This window comes from Apteryx mantelli, chromosome 2 (assembly GCF_036417845.1).
Source record: "Apteryx mantelli isolate bAptMan1 chromosome 2, bAptMan1.hap1, whole genome shotgun sequence".
Lineage (NCBI taxonomy): Eukaryota > Metazoa > Chordata > Aves > Apterygiformes > Apterygidae > Apteryx > Apteryx mantelli.
The window spans coordinates 68,172,458-68,188,142 of NC_089979.1; the positions used below are offsets into that span (position 1 = coordinate 68,172,458).

General features: G+C 40.0%; 2 protein-coding genes across 13 annotated transcripts in view; one reads left to right on the top strand and one right to left on the bottom strand.

The window, feature by feature from the left end:
- The window catches only part of LYRM4 (LYR motif containing 4), a 104,674-nt gene extending 93,821 nt beyond the window's left edge, over positions 1-10,853 (bottom strand). Inside the window, exon 1 of the mRNA XM_067290827.1 lies at positions 10,768-10,853. Coding sequence (XP_067146928.1) covers positions 10,768-10,853 — 86 coding nt within the window. The remainder of the gene's footprint in view (positions 1-10,767) is intronic.
- FARS2 (phenylalanyl-tRNA synthetase 2, mitochondrial) overlaps positions 10,852-15,685 on the top strand; it is a 288,914-nt gene continuing 284,080 nt past the window's right edge. For 7 of the 12 annotated variants that reach the window (XM_067290815.1, XM_067290813.1, XM_067290818.1 and 4 more), the window contains exon 1: positions 10,852-11,007. In XM_067290815.1, the coding sequence (XP_067146916.1) occupies positions 10,852-11,007 (156 nt within the window). Of the gene's footprint in view, positions 11,008-11,232; positions 11,337-12,078; positions 12,162-15,685 lie in introns of those variants that run through there. The other 5 variants (XM_067290820.1, XM_067290824.1, XM_067290825.1 and 2 more) reach the window with 3 other exon arrangements.

The following is a 15,685-nucleotide window of genomic DNA, read 5'->3' on the forward strand; positions in this document are numbered from 1 at the left end:
TGTTACAAAAAAAAAACAGTTAGCAGAGTCATATGATAATAAACACTAATTCACATGAGTGATGGTGGCACTTTTTGTCCTTTATCTGTGAATAAGAAAAAAGCATACAACAAATACTGACTCCTTTCACTGCTATGGACTATATGGCTATACGGGAAGTTGCTCTCACATAACAATTACTCTAAACATGGAATTAACCTCTAGCTTTAAACTCAGTAACTTGGAATAGTACTGGCTAAGGTTATCACATGAGATATTAGCAGAGGAAAAGATGTATGAAGAGTGGCCTATTCATCATAACAATGTTTTCAGTACAACATCTTATGAGAACTCCAGGGCAGATTACCTTCCCTTTTGACATGACATGACCTTCCATTTTCTAGGATAGCAGAAAGGTTTCCAATCTCAGAACAAATTATCCACAGAAGCTGCAGAAGGACTGGGTCCCTAGTTAATGGCAGCAATAACTTGCATTGATACAGAATCTGTTCTTCAAGGATTCCAGCAAATTATTGGAAAAAAAACCAATCAAGCCTCAAAATCCATTCAGGTTAATAAGTACTGTCACTATTTCATAGATTGAAGAATTGAGGAATAGAATACTTATTTGCCCAACACCACATTGCTGTAGCTGGTAGGACTATGTTCATCCTATATTCCAATTGCTGATTGTGGAGGTGCCACCATCAATTTGATAAATATTCATGTTCACATTCAAAATCTGCAAATTACAGGCATTAATTTTTTGGTATAAATTATTAACTGAAAATAATATACAAATTTAATAAGAGATGTTCTCATTAGCTCTGGAAATCAGGAAACCCATTTAGAGATATAATTACAGACCAGATGAAATATTTTTTATTATTGTTTTGTTAAAAAAAACACTTGAGCATTTATTTTCATATTGTAAGTTAGTCTGGTCAGGGAAAAAAAAGATGTCTACAGTATTAGTAAGACATCTAATTTACTTTGGATAGTGATAAAATTATTTAAGTTAATCAAGAAATGTTCCTCCCTTCAAAACCAGTTTACATGCAAAGACAAATTTGAAAACCTATTTGCTAATTTCTTGGTCTAGAAAAATAGTGTGCTATCCCATATGAGTCAGAAAGTTGCAAGATGTTTCCCGGAACTCAACTAGAAGTTAGTTTCAAGGCAACACAAGAGGTTTCTATGCGACATCCAGAATACAATTCAAGCTACAATGTTTTTGGACATACTGAGGTTTGCACTATATCTTAAACATTTAATTTGAGCTTTATTGACTTAAAAAGTTTCCTGAGAAGGAAGCAGTCTGATATTGTTTAAATAAAAGTATGGATTACAAGAGAAGGCACATTCTGATGTGTGAATGGATTATTGTCTTGCAAAGAATCCCATTAGAGATGCAAAGCAAAACTTTGCAAAATGTGATGGTTTGTACCTAAGTCCCTCCATCCCCAGATCTGCTGTTCTTAACTGTGATTAATTATGCAAATAAATGATGGCTTCCAAAATCTCTACTACATTCAACTCTTGCACTACTCTTCTAACATGTCTGCAGAAAGGTGTTTTAGGTTAACATTCACAGAACATGTAACAGTCACTGGTGATCGTCCTATCAGATAAACTTATTTTCTCCCTCCTCTTGCTCACCTAAGGGACAAGCTCAGACCATTCTTTCTCCAATAACATAATCTAAAACAACACAGGTACATCAATTTTTTAAAAAATATTCTCTAGTATTCAACTACCTAAACTGCACCATTTGTAAAATATCTGCCAGTTATGCTGATATTCTGAATATTTTATCTAACATAAAGGGCAACAAAGCTGCTAAGCAAATTTAGAATGGCTAAGCATGTCATAGAAAAATTAAGTTTTTTAGGCAGAGATACGAGTTAAAAAGATAAGAATCAGGCAGGGTCCTGAGGAGAAATTCCTGCCTGGTGCACATCATCTTGTTCTTCTCCTTCTACTTTCCAGGCAATATTAGGATGCAGTCTTCATTGTACAACTTGCTCTCTGCAGCTTCTTTACTGTGCACCTTGTTTTCTGTTTATCACTAATTTTATTTTCTAGTATCCACTCCTACTCCTTCCTCATTCCTCCAGTAACTACAGAAGTAGCCTGTTATTTCAAGTCAGCATCTCTTTCAGGACTTTAGAGTTAGAAGGTCTCAGCCTAGGATCAGGATCTGGCTTCTCCTTGTAGACTAAAAGAAAAAAGCAAGGACCCCCCCTCCCCCCATTACCAACTTAAACCCACAGAAGAGACTAGAGCTATAAAATGTTATTTATTCAACACACTGAAAACATGGAGAAAGTCACTCAGGCACCTAAGGTTCTGATTTCTATACCATGCTAACAGTAAGCACATACTGACAGAGTATTAGTATTTTTATTTAAATGATTTCAATAGATATAAGTTAAATTAATGGTCATTAGGTCATATTGCCAGACTGCCACTAAAAAATGGTTTGAGGGTCATACAAATACAATTAGTTTTAAATAATCAGGTTGCAATTAAAAAAAACTCTTAAGAAGTTTCACAGAAATATTTCAGACCTCCTTACCCTTGTCCTTAGAGTTACAGAAATCATTTTATTACATGGACACTTGACCTTCACCATGTCACCAATGTTTGTATCAGGTAAATTTATAACAGAAAGGAAGGTTATTGAGATATCAGGAAAGGTACTATTAGCCGCTTGGAAAATCTTTTCCCATGTGATATATTTGCAAAGCGCTGGTTTGGAGGGAACAGGGAACACAGCAGCATGTAGACTAGACACCAAAAAACTGGAGAAGAGAGCATAAGTAATCAAAGCAGATTTATTGAAAGCAATCAGAAGTTTTTGTACATGAACAAGCCACATTCAAAACAAAAAAGGGACACATTCTACAGTCAGATCTGCTGAAAATCTTTTGGGCAAGCTAACAGCTCAATTCTGCACTGAAATAATGTAAATTAGAATAATATAAGCCTTATAAAAGGAGAATTCTTTGGGAAAGGTTTTCCATTTTTGGTTTATTAAAACTTTCCCTCAACATGATCAAGTGCACACAGCTTTGAACTTGAACAAAGTTTGGCCAGTGTTTTGAAGAAATCTTACCATGTAATTACTAGCATGTACATTAAATGAAAGAAAGAAGTATTGCGTTAACGTATGGATAAGAAACTATCTGTCTCTATAATATATGATTACAAGTGAGCATCTGTGCATGTTTTCCTCTTCTGGGGGTAAGGGTCAAATTTAGCACACCATTTAAGCATATGTTAAAATGCAGAGCTGAATTATAGCTTACAGGTAAGCAACACCAAGGCTCTAAGGAAGCTGTGTTCACATTTCCCTTGCTTCTGCAAATGATGAACAGATGTTTACATCTGCACTCTGATTGAGTGTTGTGATATTCTATATGTTTGTTAAAGAAAGAAATAATGCCAGTGAATAAATACTACCAAGCAGCAATACCATGCACCCTGCAAGTAAATGTTAGCTAGAAGGAATCACATACTGTGCAAGAGAATGTCTAAGAGAAAGATGGAGACAACTCTGTAAAGACTAACCTCAAAGGATATTCTCACAGGTACTTAAATCAAGTTAGAAAAATAAGTTCAATTGTATAAGCTCCAATACCATAACAAGTTAGTGATTATTGACAATTTATTACAAGCAATTACAGCTTCAAGGAAAGTTTTTTTGTTGTTTTTTTTTTTAAGCAAAGAAGATCTGAAAATAAAACAATCCTGCTATCTTGGATATATAATGCAAATTGACTTTTAAACCTTTCAGTGGGTATTGAGGGACGGAGAACAACTGCTTTCTGTCACATTTTTAACAGATATCTCCTAACATAAGGTTCTAAAATCCACATACATATGCAGCCATAACAGAATACAAGCAGAATTTATTACCAAGAAACTCAAAAGAAATGCATAAAATTGAGTAATCTCTGTCCATTTTGCTATAGCTAAACCAATATATAAGATTAAAATGAAGAGTAACTTAAAAAAACCCAAACATCAGATTTTGTAACATGATGCCTATGTATTACAAGAATGTAGTGCCATAGCTTTTCCTTAGAAATTCAACCCGATTATTTACTTCCAAACTGTTTGCCCTTTCTTCTTATGTAGAACAGATATTCTTCTTTGGCAGCTAGAATGAGACATTCTTACTTTTATATGAGCTAATGATTTAGAAACAGGTAGTGAATAGTTTCAAACCAGGATGTGCCAGACAAGCAGACTCAGACTGGGTGTCAGGACTTGGCAATGAAGTTTGCGGAGAATCTGACTGTTGCCATATTCAGAATCTAGCCAGACATTTTGAATCTCAGGCTGATTTGACATAAATGCTCACGGAGATGTATTTATTTAAGTATGGGTTTATTGCAAAGTATATACAAAAATACTATAAATCCTGCCAACATAAAACCCAGCATTTTCTCAATTTAAGCTAAACATCTTTTGATCTAAACCCTACAGAACTCAAGAAAAAAAATGTACTATGATTCAAAGAATCAGTGGATTATATTTGTAGCAAGACTAACACAGCTATCATACTTCTTCCATCTTCCACAGTGGCTTTACATCTTGCTTTAAGTAGGGATTTTTGAAGAAAGATTACTGGGATGGAGCAGAAGTGAATTCCTGACCTCTTCATATTAATACACACACACATGCACGCATGCATACATACATACATACAAAGTGAATGTATTTGGAAAACAACAATCACCACTGTCCCTTTGAAAGCCAAGATGGTAACTCCTAATGAACACGATCAAGAAAATTTTTGATGGAATGATTTTCAGTTGGGAAATATTACTGTCAAAATCAAAACATTTTGCAAAAATGTTTCCATTTGGCTTAAATTTCATTTCAGAGAAGAATGTTCTGATAGTATATAATGGCTTTGTTTTGACATTTTTGGAACAGAATGTTTTAATTGTCTTTCCAAAACACTGCATATACTGAGAATAGGGAAGTCAAATAAAAACTCTTCAATACCATCAGACCCAAAGTCTGGCAATCCAAACCCATATTTCATTCTTGCGTCTCTGTAGATCTTCTCCTTGAAAAGTGCAAGCATTTCCATGTTTCACTACAATTCAGAATATAATCATCATTGTCCTTTTCACAGTTCCAACACCACCCTGAGCTCATAAAACGCAGATATCACTCAAACCCTAAAGAATGCAAAAAAGAGAGAAAGGATATGCAAAGATGCATTGACTCTGATAGAACTGGGCAGCACATATAAAAGACCCTAAAATATTGTTAGAACAAAAGATCTGCATGGAAGGTGGCCACTGAAATAACGTCCAGAACTTTAACTCCCCAAAGAAAGAAACATTAATAAGGTCAGCCAGAGATATGTGTGAATGCACTACAGAACTGATGTGCAAATACACACTACCCATCGTTCATGACTTTCAGTCATGCAACTGCCAAGTCACAACAGTGGTTTGGAGCAATGTGTGACAAAACTCCTCTGCACCCCAGGCAGGAATACCATGGCTGCTTTCAGCCCTGACTTATTACACTTTTTAAGTAGATTACAGAGATATCTAGATACCTATCATATAGGAAAACAATAAAGAGTCCGAAAGTTTATGACTTGATACATGCATTATATTTAGAGAAGGAAAAACAAGTATCTGCTTTCTTTGCACAGCCAAAGTATAAATCTATGATATTTCACAGCTGCAGTTCAGCCATTTTTCTCCCACAAAGAAGTCAGACAACTCTAATGGACGCACAGACAATTTTATTTTTTCTAGATTTCTTACTTCAGTTATAGGTTACTACTCAAGACAGAACACTTACATACTTCCTATAACAGCGCATGTCTCTGATTTTCTTGCTGTTGTTTTGGGGATTTTTTAAAAAAGTTCACCCTTTAGTCTTTTTTCTCCCTAACACACAAACAATATCATGATACTGACAGCTGACTTATCCAGCTGTGATACGTAAAACCCTAATGCAGTTGTGAAATTACCTGGGTGATATAAATGAAAGCGAACCAGTGACCAGATTCCATACACCAGTGACAAAGAATAAAGTCAGATTTTCAGTTAAAGTGACCAAATAATATATCTTGGGAGGAAGAGAAAGAATCCCATTTGAAAAAGCGTATTTTCTGAAATTTATTTGATATGAATCATGTCACAAGGATTATTAGCAGATTTTTAAAAATCTTATGCTTCCTTGAAGAACTGAGATTATGATGCAAGTACTGCTCAATTTATCCTTGTGCAAAAATCCAACAGCTTTACTGCATATTGTGAACCAAACACATATGCGTATCTTTCCCACAGTTTGTTCCCTCTCCAGTCCAAGGAACCCTTGAGATAGAGAACACGTGGAAGCAGACAGCCTGAACCGCTATGGCAATAACAACCTACTCCTAGACACCATCCTTCCTACTGCTACAGCAATCAGGTGCCTTCCTTGCAGTTGCTCACTTTTCCACATGTTCATTTGGCATGGCCAGAAGCCTTTGCTGCAATCCAAGAGGGTAAAGCCCTCAGTTTATGAGCTGTTTGCAGCCTGCAAACATTCAAAAAAAGAAAGAAACAAACAAAAAAACAGACCCAAATACATTTATCACAAGCAACTGCTGAGATTTTTAAAAATGAAGATTTTTACATGTTGATTTTATCCATTGTAAAAATTTAATGAAAAAAAAAAGTTTTCCTTTTAAACCAAATCATTCCAAAACCACATCTGAAGCTATATATTAAAGCCTCACCTTACAATAGTCTATTTTTAAATAAAAATAACATTCAGGCATCAGATGTGCTGTCAGAGATTTTAAAGAAAGTTAAACCACTGCAAAAGTAAGGAGCAACCAACCAAAAATTACTTGATGGAAATAAAGTTTGTTGAAGTGCTAAGTACTTTCAGAGAAAATTGAAGCCAAAATAAGATGTTCAGCTTGTCCAGATCAACAACTACTTCATTCAAAGCTGAGAAAGCAACTGACACTGAACGCATACGCGTATCTTTCTTAACAGTAGAACTTATTTTGCTTGTTTTTGTTCTTAGGTTGGCAGTTATCTGCAAAAAGCAGATTTACTAGTTGTAAAATCTTGAAGGACACAGTTCAGATGAAATTGCCTGCTTTTAATTAACTAGTTTCCAATGCAAAACATGTTTTCACAAATTTCTTTCCATGCTTCTCTTGTATTCTGTATTTTCTGTAGTATTAACTATTCAAATAATATTGCCCATTCTAATAAAACCCCCAATTTCCACTAAAATACAATTTATACAGACAAGAAAAAAATCTATAAATAAATGTGCTTTATATTATATATATTATATATCATATGCCACATATTATATGTTTATATATGATATATAAATATATTTTATGTTATTTAATATAAAAACTTGTGCCAGTTAACATAAAGTATAATGGATAACTGAAATAATAAATAAATAGCATAAAACCTTAAACACACACACAAACACTTGCAGAAGAAGTTCCAACAAAGGGACTTGAAGCTCCTGACATTGCTCATAACTACAAGAAACTAAAAAACTTAAAAGGAGACCAGCAGGAAGTGTATAATATGATGTTCCCCAGAACTTACTACTTAGTGTTGATACTTCTAGGCCAGGGATGGTTGCGGACCAGAAAATCATAGTAATATTGGTTAGTCAGAACCTCTGGAGCTTATCTAATCAAATTTCCCACTTGAAGTAGGACTACCCCCAACCAGGCCAGGTCAGCCATGGCACTGTCTAACCCCATGTCCTGATAACTTTCAAAAGTGGAGATACCACAGCCTCACTGCATGAACTTCTTCAGTTCTGCAATACCCTTCTAGAGAAAAAACTTCTTCCACTGTATTCCAACGAGTTTTAACCACTGAGCTTCAGTCACTTTAAACCAGCAAAACTGCACAGTTCGGGCTATTCTTGTTTGCAACCAGATGTTTTAACTTTTGAATTGCAATGGTTTACAAATTATTTCAATTGTTTTCCGTACCAAAAAAGAGACACAAAATAAATCTATTATTTAATTCACAATAACATTTGTTATTTAAAAATTATTGCATTAAACCAATTAATTTAGTTGAGATTGTAATTACAATCTCAAGTTACAAACTGTAACAGAATCTTCTTTTTGTTAATCAAGCAGAAAAAAACCCCATCATACTCAGAACCACTTTTTTAAGCTCAAAGCTTAACATCATCATCCTTTACCTATTGATTTTCCTACAGTACAAATCACACTTCCATCTTCAGACCACATGCATGTGTAACAGGGCAGAAAGGCACGTGTAATACGCCAGAAAGGCAGACAGGAAATTACTTACTGTCTACTAAATTCTCTCCTGCTGTTAAAACCTGGCCTACACATCTGGGCTTCAGAGCACTCCATAATGTTTACTGCAGGACTCTGGAGATGATCCTATGTGTTAATTCTAAAGATGGTTGGAGCTGAACTCAGTGACTTTAAGATATTAACATTATTCTTCACATTTAGGGCAGCAAAAGTTCTGTTGGGCCAGTAGAAGGAAATTTGGTATTACAAAAACATACAGAATATCCTAGAAAAATTACAAAACAAAAATACTTTATTCTAAATCAGAATCTATATGTACCTCTTTAAGAGCAAAATCACAACAATCAAATGGGGAGACAACAAGCAGCAGATCACACTCCAGACATACTTACAAACATGCATTGTTTGCACTAATGAAATATCCTTAAATTCTGCCACTGAAATCATGAATCAGTAAGTTTAACCTTTAATATTCTGTAATTTGCCACGAAGTCGATTCTTTCCAAAGTCATTAGGTTTACCATGGCATATTAGACGATCACATTACAGCAGCCCTGAAGACACAGCAGAAGGGCTTATCCCAGCACCTAAGCAGAGTGTCCATTTTTGTTAAGGGAGTGGCAGAACAGCCAAGGCGGAATTGTTGTTGTGGTCCCAACAGATCTCTACATGTACGAGCTGCTGACTGCTTCTTGCTAGAACCTGCTATTGCTGTTAGTGTTTACAAATCTGTATACACAATAAGATTTTATACAGTTGCTGGTTTTACAGCATCTAAGGACAGGCCTACCAAACACTGAGACCATTCCTTAAGGAAAGGGAAAGTTTGCACCATGATACAGCATTGAAAAACTGCAGAAATCCAAGGTCAATGCCTATCTTACGATTTCTATGTTTTAAAATTTGTTAGTATTAAAGTACTAAAAGAATTGAAAGTTTTACATCATGTTAAGCAAAAAACTCACCAATGCACCTTGTATCATTGTTGTGTGATGGGTAACCTGATCTTAGAGTTGCATGCCAAAATTTCCATACTGCTGAAAGCCCTGGATACATACCTTTTATTTATTTGGGGGAGCAGGGTGAGGGGGCCAGGCTCTGGGAATGGTTTACAGAGGAGAGATGCCAACAGTTTCCCACATCACTACGCTCCATCAAAATGGGGTCGGGGCAGAGCAGGGTCCACATGAGGCCTGCGAGGCTGTTGCTGCCACCGACTGCTCCAGGCTTGTTTCCGCCCACAGCTGTGGGCTCAGCTCCCCCCACCAATCACCCCCAGTGCAAACCCATCGCTGGAAACATAGCATGGCCCAGATGGGAGCTACACTAAACTGTCCACCAACCCCATGTCTCGCGGGCCTCAAGCCACCCGTTACATACAACCAACTCTCTGTTATCCAGAGTAATGGCAACCCGGGATACTCAGGACGACGAAGGGCTGGGGGAAGCCTTGACAGCACAGGAACCAGAGAAGGAGCAGGGAGTGAAGTTAGTGAGGAGTCAATGTGGAGTTAGCTCCAGTCGATGAAGGCCTATTAGCTCCAGCTCAGTTCTGGCTTTTCTTCACAGGACACTTGCTCCCTCACGCATGCTATTTGGGGGAATACGTATCCCCGAGCGGCGCAGAGCTCGGCATGGTTCAAACACTGCTGTGCCTGGCACAACTCTTCTTGCTTTCCAGGAGCTGGCTCACAGGTCTCTGTCTGTGGTCCAACTAGACAGCAAAGCAAACCAGGGGATAATATAATCTTGCCAGTGCTGCTGGGGGGCAGCCCCAAGTGAAGGCAGCAGATATCGAAACAGGGACAGGCCCATGCCCTTCGCACGCAGATCTGTATCAACGCAGGCGGACCCTCTGCTGAAAACCACCGACAACCCACCGGAGACAGACGGCCACGCAGCACTGCGCCCAGCGTGGCTGGAGGGCCAAGGCCTGCCTCCCCGCTGCGTGGGGTGCCCCGAGCTGGGCGCGATATGCCTTGCTGGGGTTATGCAGGGAGCATGGCCTCCACTGCGCGGGCAAGAAACACTGGGGTTGCAGCTTGGCCCAGGCTCTGGAGAGCCAAAAAAATGGCAGGATCCCGGGGAGATGGGAGCTTTTTCAGCCTGGGTGCAATCCCTGCCCGGTACCCTTCCCCCCCCCCCCCCCCCCCCCCGCCGATAAGAGCGGGAGCTCTTAGGCCCCTAACATGGTGCTTTTACCCTGGGGCCAGGCACTACCGAGCTGCCCCCGGGCCTGCCCCCTCCCGCCGGCACCGGGCCCCGAGGTCACGGCTCATCTGAGTCCTCCAAAAACCAAAACGCCCCCCCGAAAAGCCGAAAACCCCAAACAACAGACAGCTTCTACCCCAAATTATTCCGGCGTTTCCACCCCCCTCCGATCCCCCCACTCTTCACGCGCACGGGGAAGAGCGGTGCTGGAGCCGCCCCGCCGGGCGCCCGCGGGGGGTCGGGGCCGGGGCCAGGGGGCGGCGACGCACCTGTAGTTGTAGCCGCTGAAGCGCTGGCTCTCCCGCAGCAGGGCCCGGTAGAGCCGCAGCACCTGGGCTCGGCTGGACGCTGCCATGTTGCCGGCACAAGGCGGCTCCTCCCGCCGAGGCCCCTTTTCCCCGCCCGCCCGCGGCCGCGCCGGAGCCGGAGCCGCCACCCGCGCCCGCCTCTCTGCGCGCCTCGGCGGCGGCGGCCCTGGCCGGGCGGCGGCGACAGCGCACGGCGCGGCGGTGAGTGGCGGCGGGGCCTGGCCGGGCCGCGGCGGCGCGGTCACCTTGGGGGCGCCGTGAGCGGGGGGAAGGGGGGCTCGGGCCGCTCGACACGGAGGCCGGAGGCGTTTGCCGCGGGCAGCTCGGAGCGGAGCGGCGCCTGCGCGGGCCGGGCGGGCAGGCGGCGGCTCTGCGCCGCGGGCCGCGGCACCCAGCGCCGCCCGGGCCGGGCCTGCGCCGCGGCGGGAAGCCGGGACAGCGCGGCGTTTCCCTGCGCCGCGCTCGGGTCTGGCTGTACGGCCCCAAGGCGCGGGGCCTGTGCCGGCGGCAGCGCTCCTGCACCAGGAGAGGTAAAACGCGGGCTGTTCGCCTTGCTCCAGCCTAAACCTGCCCCCAAGCGCCAGCGCCGCGGCCGCTTCCACGTGGATATTCCTGTTTTTTTCAGTCCTCGTGCAATTGCCCGTGCTCTTAGCAGGCCCCAGCTCTGGGGGGGCAAAATAAAAATGCGCGGTGGGGGAAAGGAAGACAGCATTCAAATAAACTGGCCGGTGATATTAGCTGGAGGACAGGGTGGCTGTTCTTGGTTGTATATGCACTTGTTTGTTTTATTGTTCATAGCCTTTTTAAGGGGGTTCTCGGCTGAAGTGTAGAGGAAGTGGGGATTATTAAGGAGAAAAAAAAATAATGGGAGTGGGGTGCCTGTGTGCCTGGGCAATATAAAGGTCAGTTCACGTAGGGTCAGGGAATAATAACAGGCACTTAATATTTGGTCTGTACTTGCATTTTTCTTCATTGCTTCAAAAGTTAAAAAGTTTCTATGCAAACGTTTGTGGCAAACTTTCAGTCACAAAAGAGCACCAGGACCTGCAGCACCACAGGAGATGCACAAACCATCCTGCTTCGAGATCCCGTGTTATGTCGAATTTGGTTTTCTGAATCATCGATACTGCTTGACCTGTATGGTTATAGTTCACATACCGTTTAAATTACGTGGTGAGAACCTCTGAGGGAGGTTAATAAGGACTTCCTGCCTCAGCTGTTTTATTTTCAACAGGAAATCTCCATTTACTGTTTTTCTGGCTTTTTCCACAGCCACATGAGAAATGGGCACACCACGTTTATTGGTGCCCTCCCCTACGATTCCACTTCTGTAGAAGTTCTCAAAAAGTGAATGGGTATGTCAAATTTGCACGTGTTAAAACTGGCCTTGAGGAGGACAGTGCCCAGGCAGGAATCTGTACACACAACATATATATATTGTACAGTCCACAGAACGGCAGGTTACCCGAGCAGTTAAAAAGTTCTGCCTCTTTATTTGATAAATCTTGGATTTTATTCTCTTCTGCCATGAGGCTGGACACCTTATTCCACTTAAGCACCTCTTTTATTATTGTTTACACTTGAGACAGCCCGTTCCTTTTATTGCTGGAAACGGAACATGCTTAACATCCTCCTCGGCTGAAAGTTTTGTGCATGCAGAGTAAATTTGACTTTGTAACTTATACATTTGATGCTGCACGTGTAGCTAATACCAATTGTTAAAATTATCAATAATATGATTTTTTTCATATTCATTACAAGGTTTCTATTTTATCCACAATACCTTTTATATGTAGTATATGTTTATTGTATATTGTCTCTGCCAAAAGTGTTACAATGCTTGCCTCTAACTGAACTGATACTTTATTGTACATGCACGCTTGAGTATTGTTTGTGCCAGTTGCTCATCTGATGCAATTTACAGTATGTTTCTAAAGTAGCGTTGTACTTCTGGGTATAAATAATACAGATAAACATCGAGATATCTTGGATTCATCTTTGCGTGTATGTTTATATGGTCATTGTATTTTAGCAACCCTTTTAGGCTTCTGAAAACTGAGATTTTTCCATACACAGCAAATTTCTTGGATATTTTTCTTATTAAAAGCCAGACTAGAAATGTTCTGGGAAATGTTGCATTCTTCTGCAAAAATGCAAGCAACTCAGAGACCATCATAAGCATCATGTTTTTGGGGCCTTCCCTCGTAAGTCACAAAAGAATGTATTTTGGGCTATCTTTTTCCATTTAGGAAACCCAAACAGATATATTTAAAAGCAGGCATGCTCTTTAGTTGCCTGTGGGACCAAATGCTCCTTGTAGTCCAAGCCATATTGTTATCATAGGTCATTGTGCAAACAGTGGAGTCTGTTCAAGTCCCCAGTGCTCATCCTTGCCATTCCCCATCTTTGCAGCCCTTGGGTGCTTAATAGTGTAGCTGAGGTGCTTATATGTGTTAAAGCAGAACTCTTGCTTTGGGTCTGCAGACTTATCATCTTCTCTAAAAACAGCAGTGGCAATCCTGTATTTTGTTTTGATCATGTGCTTCAGACAACTTAAAAATATGAAGCCCTCATGTATTGAACAAAATATAGCTTTGAGAGTTTAGCGAAGTTAGGTAAAGTCATTTTCTGGATCACTGTGACAGTTATTCTGCCTAGTTTTAGAACAGCCCTCTTTATTATTGTGAGAACTGGAGTTTTCATACCAAATCTTCAGCTCTAGAAGGTGAGAGAATAATTAGGGAGAAAGCAAAACACAGTAAGTAAATCTTGTTTACAAGAACACTATTGGTTTAATATTAGTAAAGTAATTACGAATGATTTTAAAATAGCCTCAGGTACTAATCCAGATCCTTAATCTCCCTGACAGTTTTTGTGTGTGTTTTTTCTTATTTTAATAGCCATGTTTTTCTCCTTAAAAAAAGGTCTCATGTTGCATGGAAACCTCATCTACTTAGAATAAACAAAAAGCACATACAGAATACCAACAAATGCAAAGTAAACACACCAAGGAAGAAAAAAGCCTCTTCTTGTCTCCCCCTCCCATCTTAATCTTTAGTTGACTGAAGGAAGGAAGAACAGTTTTTGAGGAGAAACTGGCCATTTGAGTACAGTTGGATTGGCAATGTTGACTGGAATGACTAATTATTTTTGTGTTCTATTTTTTTTTTTCTTGGAAGTTATGGATTATGCTCTGGAAGACCTACCATTCTGCCATAATTGGGCACTTCTTCTGCTGTTGCTGAAGTCCATGTTTTTAATAGGACAGGGTACACATGTGTCTGCTATCCTTCTGTTCAGGTGCTTCACTGAAAGCCTGCAGAGAATTTCAAGGACAGACAACCCAAACGACCGCCATTGTGTCCTGTGACACTGAAGCCTCTGTACAGGGAAGCAGAAAATACGTCTTCCTTAACCTGTCCCCTCATTCCCTAAGGGGAATCCACACCTGAATTTAGTCTAGACATCAAGCCAGGCCTGACCAAGACATGGGTGGATGATTTCCTTTTCAGAACTTTGGTTTAAAACGCAGTGGTGTTTTCTTGTTATTTTTTATCATTTAAAAGTGATGGTCAATCACCTGGGGCTAGGAGTAAAGATACGCTTTTCTTTACTGCAGTGATATGTGTAATTGTTGAAGTGGGTTGGTCAATATTTATTTGTACACAAAGTCTTTGCTTCTGGCATTTGGCCGGAGAGAAGGAAAATGAGCTGGGCCTTGCCTTTTTGCACCTCTTAGGGTGTAAACAAGCAATTTGAGAATGGGATAATAGTGTCTGGAATACTTAATAATATTTTAATTTGTAATTGCTTCAAAAAAAAAAAAAAAGGAAATTTGGACAAAATACCTGCAGAGATTGTGGACTGGTATGAAAGGAAACAGCTGTTATATTTGCCAGTACAGATTTGATGTTTTGTCATACATTGCCTGAATTGTTCCTTGTGGTATACTGTTTCAGCTTTATGACATGGCACTCAATGCTTTAAGAGAGCATGGGCTTTCTTGTTATGCTGCTATTCATGTTGATTATTTTTCTTTTGGGGTTGGAATGATAATTCATTGTCATAATATTATCATCTCTTTTAATTATTATTTTCCAGTTTGTGAACATTTAATAACTTTTCCCTGCTGCTGTGGTGCTGATTCTCTCTCATCTTTACTGCTGTTAGTTCTTGATGGATGGTATTGGGCAGTGACATTCCACCCAGCTTAGGGTAGAACTTTTCAAATAGGAGTGTAAATTGAGGGACATTTTGGGTCTCGGTCACAAATGTAATACATTATGATTTAACCATTCAGTATAGTAAGTAAGATTTCCACAATATCAATAGGAGGCTTTGAATAACTGTGCTTTTTAAAAGTTTTTAAATTACAAATGTCCAAGCGTTTTCTGTTTTTTCTTCTGTCTGTAACTTTTTGTGAGTTGTACCATTCTTTCTGAATTGAATTGTAGTGTATTTTTTTTTAAAGTAAGACTTTAAGAGTAGTAATAATAAAAAACAGTAGTGGGCTTTTCTGTTATAATGTCTGATGGTCATGTAAGGGAAGACCTATTGTAGCAGTGGTCCTAAACCTTTGCTGGTTCATGATCACTGGTATTGGTGCTGCAAGTATAGGACTGGGGGAAATGCTGAATTTTGTTATCCATGTTGGCCCCAGTTTTAATCTTTTATTTTTCTGTAACCATGTGCAACATCAGAGGATTTTATGGGCATCATGTTGCCTACTAATTATGTATCATGTTAAGCAGCTAGATGGTTCAGCAATCATGTGATAACATCTGGATTAATGACATGCTATTTTGGTATATAGCATATTAATTTTGAACGATGATGATAGTGGACAGATGTCTGTAATTTGAAATTTCATAATGAAGAA